The sequence below is a fragment of the Toxotes jaculatrix genome, chromosome 20, assembly GCF_017976425.1.
Source record: "Toxotes jaculatrix isolate fToxJac2 chromosome 20, fToxJac2.pri, whole genome shotgun sequence".
Taxonomy (NCBI): Eukaryota; Metazoa; Chordata; class Actinopteri; family Toxotidae; genus Toxotes; species Toxotes jaculatrix.
This window is the reverse complement of record NC_054413.1, coordinates 9,258,965-9,272,614: the sequence shown is the minus strand read 5'-3', so window position 1 is coordinate 9,272,614 and position 13,650 is coordinate 9,258,965. Positions and strand designations below refer to the sequence as shown.

At 42.4% G+C, this 13,650-nt stretch overlaps 1 protein-coding gene across 1 annotated transcript in view; it reads right to left on the bottom strand.

Moving 5' to 3' along the window:
* Nucleotides 1-13,650, bottom strand: part of prex2 (phosphatidylinositol-3,4,5-trisphosphate-dependent Rac exchange factor 2) — an 86,896-nt gene that overhangs the window by 3,276 nt on the left and 69,970 nt on the right. Inside the window, exons 37-39 of the mRNA XM_041065593.1 lie at nucleotides 6,958-7,024; nucleotides 6,297-6,487; nucleotides 2,844-2,946 (exon numbers count right to left, since the gene is read on the bottom strand). Of these exons, the coding sequence (XP_040921527.1) occupies nucleotides 2,844-2,946; nucleotides 6,297-6,487; nucleotides 6,958-7,024 (361 nt within the window). The remainder of the gene's footprint in view (nucleotides 1-2,843; nucleotides 2,947-6,296; nucleotides 6,488-6,957; nucleotides 7,025-13,650) is intronic.

Here is a 13,650-nt window from a genome sequence, read left to right as displayed (position 1 = left end):
ATTTCCAACATTAGTTCATGAAACTTTTGTTTTTTAAATCAGCAAGCATTGGAAAGTTTTGAGGTCTTGCTGCTTTTAGAGTTACAACTTTTTGTGGGTCGATAGTTTCCCCTTGGACTTGGTTGTTGAGCAGATTTATTCACATATTTTAAAAGTTAGTTGGGCCCAGAGATGAGCTATAATTGGACGCCATCTAGGGTGAAACACATCTTGTATATAATGTTTTTTGTTTTGTTTAATGACACAAGCCGTGGTGCAGCAAGTTAAGAGTGTGACTTTGGACTTTGGACCGCCAGTTTGATTCTTCATCCAAGCACAACGAATATCAGGGGTGGTGAAGGAGACGCGTGCCCCCTGCCTCTGGCTGTGGCGTCCCTGATCCACCCCAGTTCCCCGAGCACCTCACTAGGCAGCCCCCTGCCCCAGCGTCTCTAGTACATGTGCGTGCTTGTGTGTGTGTTCACTTGGTGTGGGTAAAATGCAGAGAATAAATTTCCCCAGTTTGAGGGATCTATAAAGTAATAAACTTAAACTTGAAATTAAAACTACAGCTGCTGCCTCCTATCTACTGCACCTGCCTGCTTCCAAACTATGTATGTAAAAGAGCACGTTCAGAATAGCCTGCGTAAGGAAATAAAAGTAAGTAAAAATTACTTTGAAAGGTGAATGCTGTTTGTGTTTGTGTGTTGCAGAGTTTGATTATGCCCAGTCAGGCGCATGTCTGCTCTTTGCTAATGCTCCTGTAGTCTGCTGGCTGTGCACAGAGTCGGCAGATACACAACTGCAGGGGGGCAGGAAGCAACTCAGCCTCTGAATTTAGACACACAAACACCTGCGCTCGCACATATCCTCTCTCCCTCTGTGATGCACACGCGCACGCAAAAGGACACAATCGAATCATCATCCAAAGAGGTCATCAGCGTCTCCTTTTTACGCAGAGAGGGAGCGACTGGACAAAAGTGCATTAGCTGACCTCTCAGTTACAGCTCTGTTGTCTGCCATCTTAGCGTCTGCCCCGAGTTACGTCCAGATAGCAGGATAGCATCAGCAATTATTCAATGCACATCACAGCCATCCATTCTGATGCCTCTAGACAGAGATGCCCCCTAATGTCCCTAAAGGACATGGCACCCAGGGAAGATCAGATGAGTCAGATCTGATGATGCCTAAAGGTTTGTGAATTAAGGGGCAATCTAGAGAACAAGTCCCCAACGTCAGCAGGGTTCTTCCCTTGGGAATCATGAATGTCTGTACAAAATTTCATAGCAAACCATTTGATAAATGTTGAGATATTTCAGAGACTGTTTTTAAAAGTGGTGGACTGACTGTCAAAAACTGCCATCCATAAACCTATGATGAAAAAAATACAATAAAATGAGCCAAATATGGTAAATATGGCTGCCCAAGAATGTTTTATAATGAATACCAATTCACATGCAGTAAAAATGCTGCATGTATCTTGTATAACTTATAAGTTCCAAGTGTTAAAACAGGAAAAACAAAGTCTGAAAGGAAGATACCATGAGTTATTCTCTTAAGCTAGTTTACATAGTTATACACATACGCTTTCTATACAGTCCAAATATTGGAAATTGCTATGTAGAATGTTGCAAATCAAACTGTGATTGGGCCAATTTTGCTCAAATCACTCATGCATTCTCACTCTGAATGATGTTGTCTGAGTTTGATGGATTGGTCCTGCTGGGACCGGATGCTGTGCTGATAACCTTTTTGTGAGTAAGTATGACTATTCAGCGAGGAAGAAGAGGCGTCATCCAAACCCTGAGTGAAATTCATATTCATCAGATTCATCAGCTGATGTCTCAGAGCAAGGACACACACACACACACAGATCAGAGCAGACTCCCCTCTGCTCTCTATCTGGACTGAACGACCTCTCCTCAGAGGTGTGTAGGTCAGTGATGAAAAACTGAAATAAAAAAACTGAAAATGTCTGATGACAGACAGAATGCAAAAGTTCTCTTATGATAAATTAACCAAAACAACAAATATCAATACTTGCACCTTTTCATATTCAATAAAAAATATCTCCAACCACACCCTCCACAAGATGGATTTTTTTTTTCCAGCCACATACAGGAGTACTCAAGGTCACACAATGCACAGAGTTGCATCCTCCTGGCTGCCAGCCCAGTTCTCTGAGTGTAGAAATTAAAAGCCTTTCCTCTCGCAGGATCTCAGCCTCTCCACTAACCTCTCCTTTCACTGCAAACAGCAAAATAGCCACCACTCACAGAACTTCTAATGAGTGTCTGAGACACATGCCAAGATCTGGTCATGGCTTGAGCTTTTTTTTTTTTTTTGGTGGGGTGAGAAAATGTGCACGCACTGAGAAAGTAATGGGAATTCCTTCCCTTGACCCCAGATAGGCATGCAGACAAACAATAAAGCACCAGACTCTCAACCAGTCTTGTGGACAGCAGCAACCACTTCTTTCAGCACTAAAATTTATACTTACTGTTGGCTGCCTTTAAAAAATTGCAGTCCTCCTAAGTAATAGTGCCTGACAGAAATCAGACACTGAACAAGAATGCTAAAATGGCATACCTGCTCCTCTATTGGCACTGTTAAATCTATTGCTAATATTGTTTTGGCAACCTAGTTTGACTCAATGAAGCATACAGTCTATCGAATGATTTTGGATGCAGAAATTGCACTGTGGATTGAAACACAAATTCACTCCAAGATAGAAAATGATACTGTAGCAGCAGAAGACTGTAGCACCAATTTGAGAAGGGTGAGTAGAAAATAGCAAAGAAGCTATGTACACAGTAACATCGATTATTTTTGAACAGTATGCATGTGCAAAATACATTTCATACCTGTTTCCTCATGACATCAGTGGCCTGCATGATGCAGCGAGGGGGCAGGCCATGGTTTCGGGCCAGCAGGATGGCCTGCTCCAGTGTCACACTCAGGGTGCAGCTGTTGATCAGAGAGGAAAACGTAAGGTCAAGCTCAAACATGCACTCTCAGCCTGCATATTTGTCAGCACAAGAAAAGTGGATGGTAAATTGGCTTATGGGCAAATCATGATGTAGAATCTTGCTGCTGTTAATGCAGTTTTGGGGATAAAATTTTGTTCTGCAGAAAAAAAACAAAAAAACATGGCATTTACTGTATTTTCCTTCTTCACTGGTGCTGCACTATCAAAACATACTGTGTGTATTTGACACAAGGAACTCATCTATAGTGACAGTAAACACCTTCTCTCATTCTCAACACTCACTCATTCACTTTCTCAACATGCTTTCATGGTAATAAAGCTGTCTTTCCGACAGATGGAGATTGAAAGCGAGATCTGAGACCGAAACAAACATCAACGGAAACAAAAGCACGCCAAACTCTGGGCTTCATCCAGATCTGATGAATCTCTGGCAGGATTCAGTACGACTATATCCAATCTCCCTGTGCACATTTTGCTTCTCTTGACACCTTGTCATTACCATCACATTCCTCCCGCTTCACCTTCGCTCATCTCCTCACTAATGAATCATTTTTTTTGCCACCGAAATGTCACTCACGGCGAGCAAACACGCAGCATCAGGAGAATAATAAACCTCCTGATCTTTGCTTTAGAGTGAGAAGGGAGAAGAGGTTGAAACCGTGCTGTGGACTTTCAGCACACAGGGAGACTTCCCAGCTTTCTCATCATCAGGATTGATATTTCTCGCTGCAGCTGAGAGAAAAGGGTCCAAGGACAAGTCAGTGCGTCTCCTGTGGCAGAGGCGATATACTCTCACCACCGCGAAGGTGTGATGTGTGTAAAATGAGTGTTGACGTGAGCCTGTGATTCATTAGTTACAGCAAACTTTGTTGACGGGCACATACACACACTGTCTCTTCCTCTCTCTCGCCTTCACACACACATAAGCAGCAGCATGTGGATAAATCCTTAGAGAGCCAGTGACGGGTGTCAGGGCTGTTGGGTGACCTTTCTATGATAACAAGCTGTACTAGTATATCGATCCAGGTCCTTTTCACTGCAAATTGAACTGTCCAAAGATCCAACACTGCCTGGCTCACTTTCATTGAGTAACATTGCCATGGGGCTGCTAAGGAATCTAAGCTGTTTTTTTTTTATATCTCCTTCTCTTATGGTAGGGTTTCACACTGACTTAGAACAAAAGATAAAAAAAAAAAGGAGCAGATGTTCATAAGGGACACACTGCTGCCAGAAGACATTACTTTGAGTCAGTCAGAGCAAGACTTAAAAGTCCCCTTGAGGTCCACTTGTATAACTTTATGATAGTGTAACATGATGCGATAAAAGTAATGAACTCAACAATCATCTCCAGTATGTGCCCAACGATATCCCAGTAGAGGATTGCAAACGATGTCCTTTCGCAGGCCACCCCAGAATATTTTAAGCACCCGTTTTGAGCTTCCCACACCGATAAAGAAGGGGGAAAAAAAAAGTCACCCACAGAGAATCTTTAAATATCTCTTCAGCTGGAGCACGATGAAGGAACTGCACAAAATCTGTGTGCACGCGCACGCACGTGTGTGTGTGTGTGTGTGAGAGAGAGAGGCTGCACGGTTTCCCTTTTCATTAGGGTTGGTGAGATAGTATGATGTGATTTATATCCATCTGTTTTATGTCGTTCCAGCTCATATCCCATTTACACTCTGTGTTTCTCCAGAGCTGAGTCTTTGCTTAGAAATGAGAAGAAACCAGAGAGCGACAAACACAAAGAAAGGGAGAGAATGACAGCGAAGAGAACAGAAGGGAAGGGGGGATGAGGAAAAAAAGAGGTGGAAGAAACAAGGAAAAAAAATGTACGGTCGTTGAGTAAGTTAGTGCCTAGGAATGTGGATTCAGTTTCTGCTTCTGATACGCTCTCCCCCTCTGCTTTCGTTTTTGTTTTGCTGTCAGACAGTGAACTCTCCTTTTGTCGTTCTAATGGTTTTTGTGGGTGTGATGGACAAAAAAAAAAAAAAAATCTGGAGAAGAGCGCAGAATATTGCATATTGCTGTTATTAAAACTCATCCATCAAGCCAACTAATCCAATCAATACTGCCTGAGAAGGCTGCCACACTGATAATGCAATTTCCACATTACTAATCTACTGGATTGGTTCCATAGGTTTTTTTTTCAGTTATACCAGATTTAGTTTGTGTGCTCACCATGTATATGAGCACCACACAGACTTTTCTAATACTTTGATATTCGAAATTGTACAGAGAAAGAAGGGGAATTGGTTTGTTAATGTATAATCTGTATTCTGTTCGTAGTGAGAGGGTTACAAATAAAGTTTATAGCAGGAAGACGGACTTGCATCTGGTAGAGCATTTCTAACTCACTCTACTGTGATAGGGAATCCAATACTCCCATCATTCTGCAGTTTTAGAGGATAAAATGGTGTTTAAGGAGTAAGCCAGTTCACAAATAATCCTAAATATTGCAGGCCTTGTCACCTGCTGTGTCACGGTACACTTAGCCTGCCTGTCTGGATGAGTTGTGGCTAGTGTATATAATTGCACAGACACACACAGATACACACATACAGACTGTGGGTTAATAAAGTAGCAGCAGTCATTGCACAGACAGGAACTTTCTATTAGAGCTCAGGCAACCAGGCGGCTCCATCCGCGGCACTTTATCAAGCCATCAGTCACATCCAGCGAACGCACAAGCGCATGCGCGTGAGCCTGTGCATGTGACGGAGACAAAAAGATATGGAAACTGTCATGGGGTAAAGAAGGAGGGTATCAGAGAGATGGGTGGGCGGGCGGAGGGAAAGAGCTGAGTGAGAGATGAAAGATGAAAGCTGGAACCGGGGATCAGCGGTGACAAACGATCAGGATATTTCTGTCCTCATGTATTGATGAATGGTGCCCTCAGCAGAAGGTGAATTAGGAAGCCGTATATAGAATTCAATAAGAACGGAAGTAATTGACCTGTCTCCTTCCTGTGTAAAGTGCTATGCCTACTTAAAAGTCTCTCATTTGGTCTGAGAAACAATGGGGCCCTATTAACTAGAATATCCTGCTGTTAATTAATGCAGAGAAATGTGTATTAATAGAAAATCCCCACAGTGCAGGAGAGCAGGGCTATGGAGATCTCATGAAATTGAGTGGTAGTCAGAGGATAAAAGAAGGAGCACGGAACCAGAGAGAAACCGTGGTAGAAATGGTAAAGGTGAGAAGAGATGAAAGAAAACTGCAGAGTTGTCAAAAGAAAGAGAATGATAAGCAGGAACATATAATTTAAGTGGAGGCGGTTCATAACAGTACTGGAAGACATGAAAAGTATATGCGCCCACACACTCACCGGTGAACGCCGCTGTTGCACATGACGATGTGTGTGGCTCCCAAACGTGAGCAGAGCTCCGAGGCCACAGTGAGCAGCCCCACTCCAGAAGCCCCGCAGGCCGTGTACTGACAGGCAGCGGTGCGGCGACAACTGATAAAACTCTCCATCAGACGGTAAAGCTCCTCCAGAGCATTGAGGGGACGCATCAACTGGGGAGAAACAGAGGGACAGAGGTTACGGGGGGATAAAACAGGAAAAAATAACACACACACAGCCAAGCTGTTTGTGAGCAAAGTAGAAGCAGTGCATAAAAAGAGTACATGTTCAGGTGCTCATGACAGGTAGATTCAGACTAGTGCTTGTCCTGCAGTGTTCACAGATTTATGATAAATAAAGAGAAAAGAATATATTCACTTCTGCTTGCTAGCGGCAACCACTAATATTAGATAATTCCAGGTATGATCTTGGGAATATTTGTAGAGGTTATATATTCGGACTGATTCAGTCAGTGCCACTGCTTGGTTTTAGATATCAGTTTTGCCGCTCTTTGATTCCCATCCTGAAAGCTCTGACATGTTACACCTGCAAGCACTTCCACATTGCAGCAATAAGATCTAATCCTGTTCTTCAGGTTTTCCATTGTGTCATGCAGTGCGGAGTTGCGTGAGGTTGCTCTTACCTTATCTATGAGGGCAGCTTTGGGTGCAGAGCTGGGTGGTATGTTGGACTGATCCAGGTAGAAAGCCCTATGGGGGGACACAACAGTTCACATATGGCAAGACTCTAACTGGATATTTGCACCACAGCAGGAGACACAACTGTGTAGTGATATACTGCAGTTGACTTTATTTAGCAATGATATACAAGTTGTTTTGTATTTAGAAGTTCCACTGCTTGAACAACACACCACTGCATGCTTTTCTATGCAGCATTAGGTCATCAGGAGCACTGACTGCCTTTCTGGGAAAAGTAGGCCACTGGCTCATTATGGAGCTCCACCATCTGACTATCAATCATGAGAGTAACTTGGGCACAGCTCAGCAGAAACACAGACTAAGCATCTCTTGTCCTCGGCATCACTCCAAATGCCATTGCCTCATTCATTCATGGAGTACAGTCTAGTTGGTGTTATTTTCCTTTGGTGTTATTTTCCTTTTCGTCCACCGGAGGCAGCACTGCACTGGCGTCCTTATGCAGACAGAGTGGACGTATGCCGCAATGAGTCCGTCTGAGGTGGAATGCTACTGGTGCAAACTCAGCAGCCTGTGACTCCATCAAATCTCAGTAATCCAGCAGCGTGCTAAAAATAGCTCCACTACACCACATTAAACCCCACCTAATAAAATCACATACTCCATTACTTCTCGCCCGAAGCAATAATAATGTACAACACACAGTCACCCGTATAGTACACATTTTTGAAATCACAAATATTCAAGGAGAAATTCAGGCAGAAGAGACGCAGCAGCAACAGACTTCGAGGGAAAGAAAGTGTTTACAAGAATCAGTGAAGCGGAGCTGATTTATCTGCATTCACTCTGCTATTAAGTGATTAAAATCAGGCCAAGGAGGCATTCATTATGACTGTGGTCTTTTTGCCTGACATAATTTTAATGAAATTAATTAATCAGAGCGGAGTTAACACATCCCTGAGTCAAGATTTTATAGCGATTATAAACCAGCTGAGCTGAAATGAAAAGTCATTGAGAACACACACATATAAATGTATACAAGTATTAACTATACGCTCTACACTCATCAAGTCATACTGTAGGAAACATACCTGCAACCACTGGGGCTATGAATGCATATACATATGCTAAGGCCCTTAATCTCCATAGTGCACCTTCCTCATCTATGTAGGCTAATGAGGCCATGAGTCTGATATGTTTGCACCTGTTTTTGTATCTTCAGAAGCTCATTACCTATTCACTTTAGTTCCTTCACATATAAATCCACTGTACAGCGCACATCTGTTCTGAGATACAGATGAGTAACCAGCCCATTTTATACCTTTCATTTGTCAAATGTTTGTGAAAAGTATTTAATCCCTATCCGGCAAATTATCCTTTAACCTTGTGGTGTGCTCTACTAAATGACTATGAGCAGAGTTTACTAAGGGTTCAGATGCAGCTAACAGCCCATGTAATTGGTTCAAGATGGCCTTATCATTCAAAAGATGCTCACGATATACTGGGAGTTACACAGCACAGAGTGATCGCACACCTCTTCAATTCCTCTCGGAAAGACCGCATAACCTGGGATAATGGCCACAACTGCTGAATAATCACTAAGAGACAAGCAACAAGCCAGTTTTTTGAGGGATTGACTGTTAAAAGCTCTAAATATCTGATTTCCTCATTTAAGTTTTTGCACCTGGCATCCATTGTTGTATCTGTATTTGTGTCTTGTGTGAGCGTGTGGTGTTTAAGGACTCGTTCCTGCAGGAAAAACAAACCGCTGCAGTAAATGGAAGTTAGATCCAACTGCGAACGAAACCAAACGAAAACATCATTCTCCTAACAGGTCAAACAAAGGAGGAGCCGAGATCCAGTGAGGCGATAAAACGCGGTGAAACACTGTGAACGCAACAACACAAAGTAAAGTGTTCTGGAAATCAAAACCTTGCCCTGATATAGTTCCTATTGTGGCTCGTGTTGCAGGCATTGCCTGTTATCTGTGTATTTCAACTGTGAATCCACTCACCCTTGCTTATCGGTCGACTGCTCAGAGTTTTATCTTCAAGATCTATAATAGAATCTGTCCGAGGCCAGCTGACTTCTATGTAAATGTCAAACTCTACTTCATGCGCTCACATTTGTTTATCTGCTTTAGACTAAATAAAAGCTCCTTGTCTTGCCCTCGCACACCTCTTTCACAGAGCCAAGGTCATCGTACCCACTGATTATCTCATCCTCTTGCTGTAAGAGTTGTTCTAAAAATACCATCAACCACAGCTTAAGGAACAGTGCTGACTCTCCTGGAGGTCTCTAATGACTAAATAATAGGAGTCAGACCACAAAGTGATGTGTGGTTTAAAGAGGACCTGGACTACATCTCCTGAGCTGATGATGTTATGTCAGAGTTTTGGACATCCAGCACCTTAGAAACATTTATTATGGATGAAAAATGAAGTTTTAAGCCCACACAGAGTGAGTAAACATCACTGTGAGGCTAAGAACATATTACTTACATATTAGGTATAAGGTCTAAATCCACTGGGTGTCTATTATTTCTTCTCCCTTCACCAGTGGCTCTCAGGCTTAAGCCCCTGAACTCCAGCTGCTCTATTTTAATGGCAGGACACTGAGGGCCCCTACAGAGTTTGCACAAGCTTGTTATCATTTTTCCTACCCACTGGCATTGTACCAATATAAAAGCTAAAAAAAAACAAAATAAATAACAGCTTCTCTCTTTTAGTCTCAAGTTTTTTGGTTGGAATTTTTATCCGATTGAAACTCGCCTACCCTCCACCTATAACCCAGTGTGTAACAACAAGGTTACAGTAGCTGTGTGCGATCAGGATTGTCAGTGTTTCTTCTGTTGGGTGCATTTCCCCAGTTCACAATTTTTGCTTTGAGAAGAAATCAAGAAAACCATAGGTAATAGGCTTGTAGCTCTTTCTGCAATAACTAAACCCCCACCAACCACATACACACACACACAGACTAACACAGGCAATAGGTTTTTACATGAGGCTCTAATGGAGGATTTGGCTGCAGGCCAAAGATGACCTGCTCTCTGTGTGGCTGGGCTTATTCTACTGGGCCAATGAGAATACTTAATTCTCTTTGTTTCTGCTTCCTTCATGACAATAGGACACTGAGGCCCTATACAGCACAAGAGCATTAGCGGTCAGCTGCAGAGCCAGAGAAGAAGGATCTGAGGCACAGATGTTGTCAGCAGAGCAGCGTGGGAATGGCCACATTAGCATGACATCCTCCACTCAAAAAGTATAAAAAGAAACAAAAATGTCTGCCTGCAGATATCAAGGCAGAGATGAAGAAAAGCATTTAAAATGAGAATTATCAGCGGATTCATTTTCATACTCACCTATCCATCCATAAGGAACCAAGTAAAGTGTCTGGGATTTATGATATTCAACGTGTGTGACCCTGCAGGGGTGCATGCTGATCCATGTAAATCACTCACACACACATGATGAATGACACTCACCATTATTAAATCCCAGACAAACCGCTGCAGTGTGTGGCAGAGCTGCCTGGGGGCTAATGAGAGCTTCCAGGAGCCCTCACATTGGCACATACTGATGCTTCTGCACTGACACAAGCAAGATGGTGTGAGTAGTGTGCTGGAAGTAATTTCCTTATCCCACAGCTACTTCCTATTTACGCTTCCAGCCAAATATTTATGACCAGCTATATGGCAAGCACAGTTTAATACAGAAGCACACCAGAAAAGGCATCAACATCCCCCTAAGATAGTATGCTGATATGCTACAGGTAACAATGTTTTCTTTGATGGTTTAATATCAAAAATTAAAGTAAAATACATACAAAAATCTCAAATATGCACACATGTTGAATAAATTTGAATCAAAAGTTTTCAAAGTCATTAGTCAGTCAGTCAAGACCAGGGCACAAATGTCCAGTCCTTGACAATTAATGGTGACTTGGTGTCAGAGCAAGTTGAAGACATATTATCACTAAATCATTGTCACTGAGGAGATATACGGAGTCACTGCATATATTACAATGCAAAAATAGCAACTCGCTTAAATTGGTGAACAAATTTACGATCCCAATGCTGCACATAAGTAGATGCAAAGTATCATTGGATCCTTCCGAAGGTGTTTTTTTTTTTTACTATGAAAGTGCTGAAAAGATGAGTCAAGGTCTTTTTTACAATATCAAGCATCACTAAGTGCAGAGCTGTCATCATTATGGCTGTTCAACGATTGAGTCAAAGAGAGATGATAGATGGAACTGGGTCTCTGATGCTCAGCCTTATAGGCTTCATAAGCAGGGGGTTCAGTGCACACTAGCTGGAGCAGAACGAAGCCCAGCACCTTCCTCGGTGCTCTTGTGAATTGGGACTCCCTTTGCCGGTGCAGAGACCGTGGCATTTTCATCACTTCGTAAAACTGGAGGAACAATAAGAAAAAAAAAGATTCTTTCTGTTTCCATTACCTCCCTGCTGAAGTTAGGATAATTCCCATAATCAACTATGATTCCTGGAATAAGTTGTATTTATCGTACTGCAAGAAAAACTGAAATTACTTCTCACGTTACAGACGCAGACTCTGAGGAATCACACTTTTAGCAAACTAGCTGCGCTGCTGCGTTACTGTTTCAGAATCTTGGGAAAGTAATGCGTGTCAGCTGGAAGATGTGGGAACTTGCTGCGGTAGCTATTGCTTATTAATCATCACAACATAGCCTTGCCCCAGGGAAGGAAGAGAAATACCATCAATTACATGCTGCAACTCTGCTTTTTGAGCACAGCTACAGATTTGTGGTGTTGTTTTGATGCTGAGCGCTGGGGTGGGATTCACGTCTGTGTGTTGAACAACTTGATGTGATGTCACACCATCTATTGTCTTGTTCTCTGAGCATGTATTGTGGAGGTGTCCTTGGAGAACAAACTAACAAAACTAGCTGTCAGAGTGGCTGGTATATGTATGGCTGCAGTTGCGTGTTTGTGTACACATTCACGTGTCTTTTTATGAGGAGGCAAGAAGAAGTGAATACATGTGTCTACATATATATAAATGTATATGAGATAAATAAAGCCTATGTTCTACCTGATCAGCTAGTAGCATGTTGGCACTTTAAGTAGCATATTTAGTCTCCAAACACTAAGTCACATGTGAACAACAGGGAGAGGACTGATCTCTGCTCCAGCCACAGGGCAAGAGAAATAAAGGAAGGAATAAGGGAGCTCGCTCCTCAGGCCGAAACGGACATTCTGACCTGCAATAATCATCAGGCATTTTTGCTTAATCAAGACAAACTGCACTGCAGCTCTGTGATACCAATTCCCTAAAGCTGCTGGAAGAGCAAACACTGTGAGAGCACAAATGAATTAGATGCTGTGCTGTGAGGTTATGATGGATGACTGTTAAGCTAACAAAGCAAAAGACACACTTAATAATTATAATATATACCATTTGTTGGACAGTGCTATACATTTAAGTTCCATTGCTTATCTTTTAGCCACAATGCAATCATTATACACAGTGTGTAATGTTGTGTAGAATTATAATATCCCCCATGAATAAAGTGTTTTTATCAAAGGGACGTGTACTATGAGATGTGGAAATTTCACAACTGCCTTGTGATACTGTGCCAAACATTTCCCCACTACTGCCAAATGCATTTCAATTAAGGAAAAAAGCCAATGCCTGCAGTGCAAGTTTTCAGTCTCTCAAATGAGGCGAGGATATTGATTTAAACACGTCTTCTATTCTTACGCTCGTAATTCAATGTTATATGAGCTACTACATGTGTATCATGTCCATATATGGACATGATACACATATGATTCAGCAGCAAAACAATATGCAGTGCTGCACATGCTGGACATTCACCTTTATTCTTTCATACTGCTGTTATGTGCCAGGCTCCTCAAATCAATACCACGTGAGCATACGAGAGGAGAACCCAATCCCCTCTTGAAACTTCCTGTCAATAAGAGCAAAATGAGATGAAACCACAAGACTGCAATAATCTCTCCCTTTGAATAATACATTTGCGGACTCTGTTCAGGTTCTCCCCTTTCCACTCTGCCATCTTTCACAAACCCTCTCGTGCACCTTCTCCTCCTCAGCCCATCATCCTCATCCGTCCCCTGAAATCCCTTCCATCTTTCCAACCTGCTCTGGTGCTGCTCTTTATTCCCCTTTCAATCTCCCCTTTTCAATTCTGACGGTGTCCTAAAGGAAAAGATGCTTTCTCCTCAGAACGAGTTATTTCTTCCCTTTTTTTTTCTTCCCTTGTAGAGAAAATTCTATTAATTTGTACATTTATGTCAAAATTTGTAACAAAAAAATGAAAGACAATTTTATTATCCCCCTGATTAACTTCAACAATGTCTTCCTGCTTTTGCATGATGAGAAACAAGACAAGGCTATGACTCGGAAACGTCACGTTGGTGCATGTCAGGGTTTCGAATCTCTTCTACCTAAATGCACGTGAGCTGAGATGCTTTATGAAAGCTTGAAAAATGGGTGCGTGTCCTGGCTGTGTGTGCCTCTGACTCCTATGGGACCAGCCATGTGCTTGTGATTTGGCCCGTGAGTTTATGTTTTGCGGGAGATTTGAGTGACATCATCAGGCGCTATGGGTTTGCTTGGATCATACAGTATCTTGGTGTGGGCAAGGAAATCGAAAGCCAGAGACGGAGAGGCTGC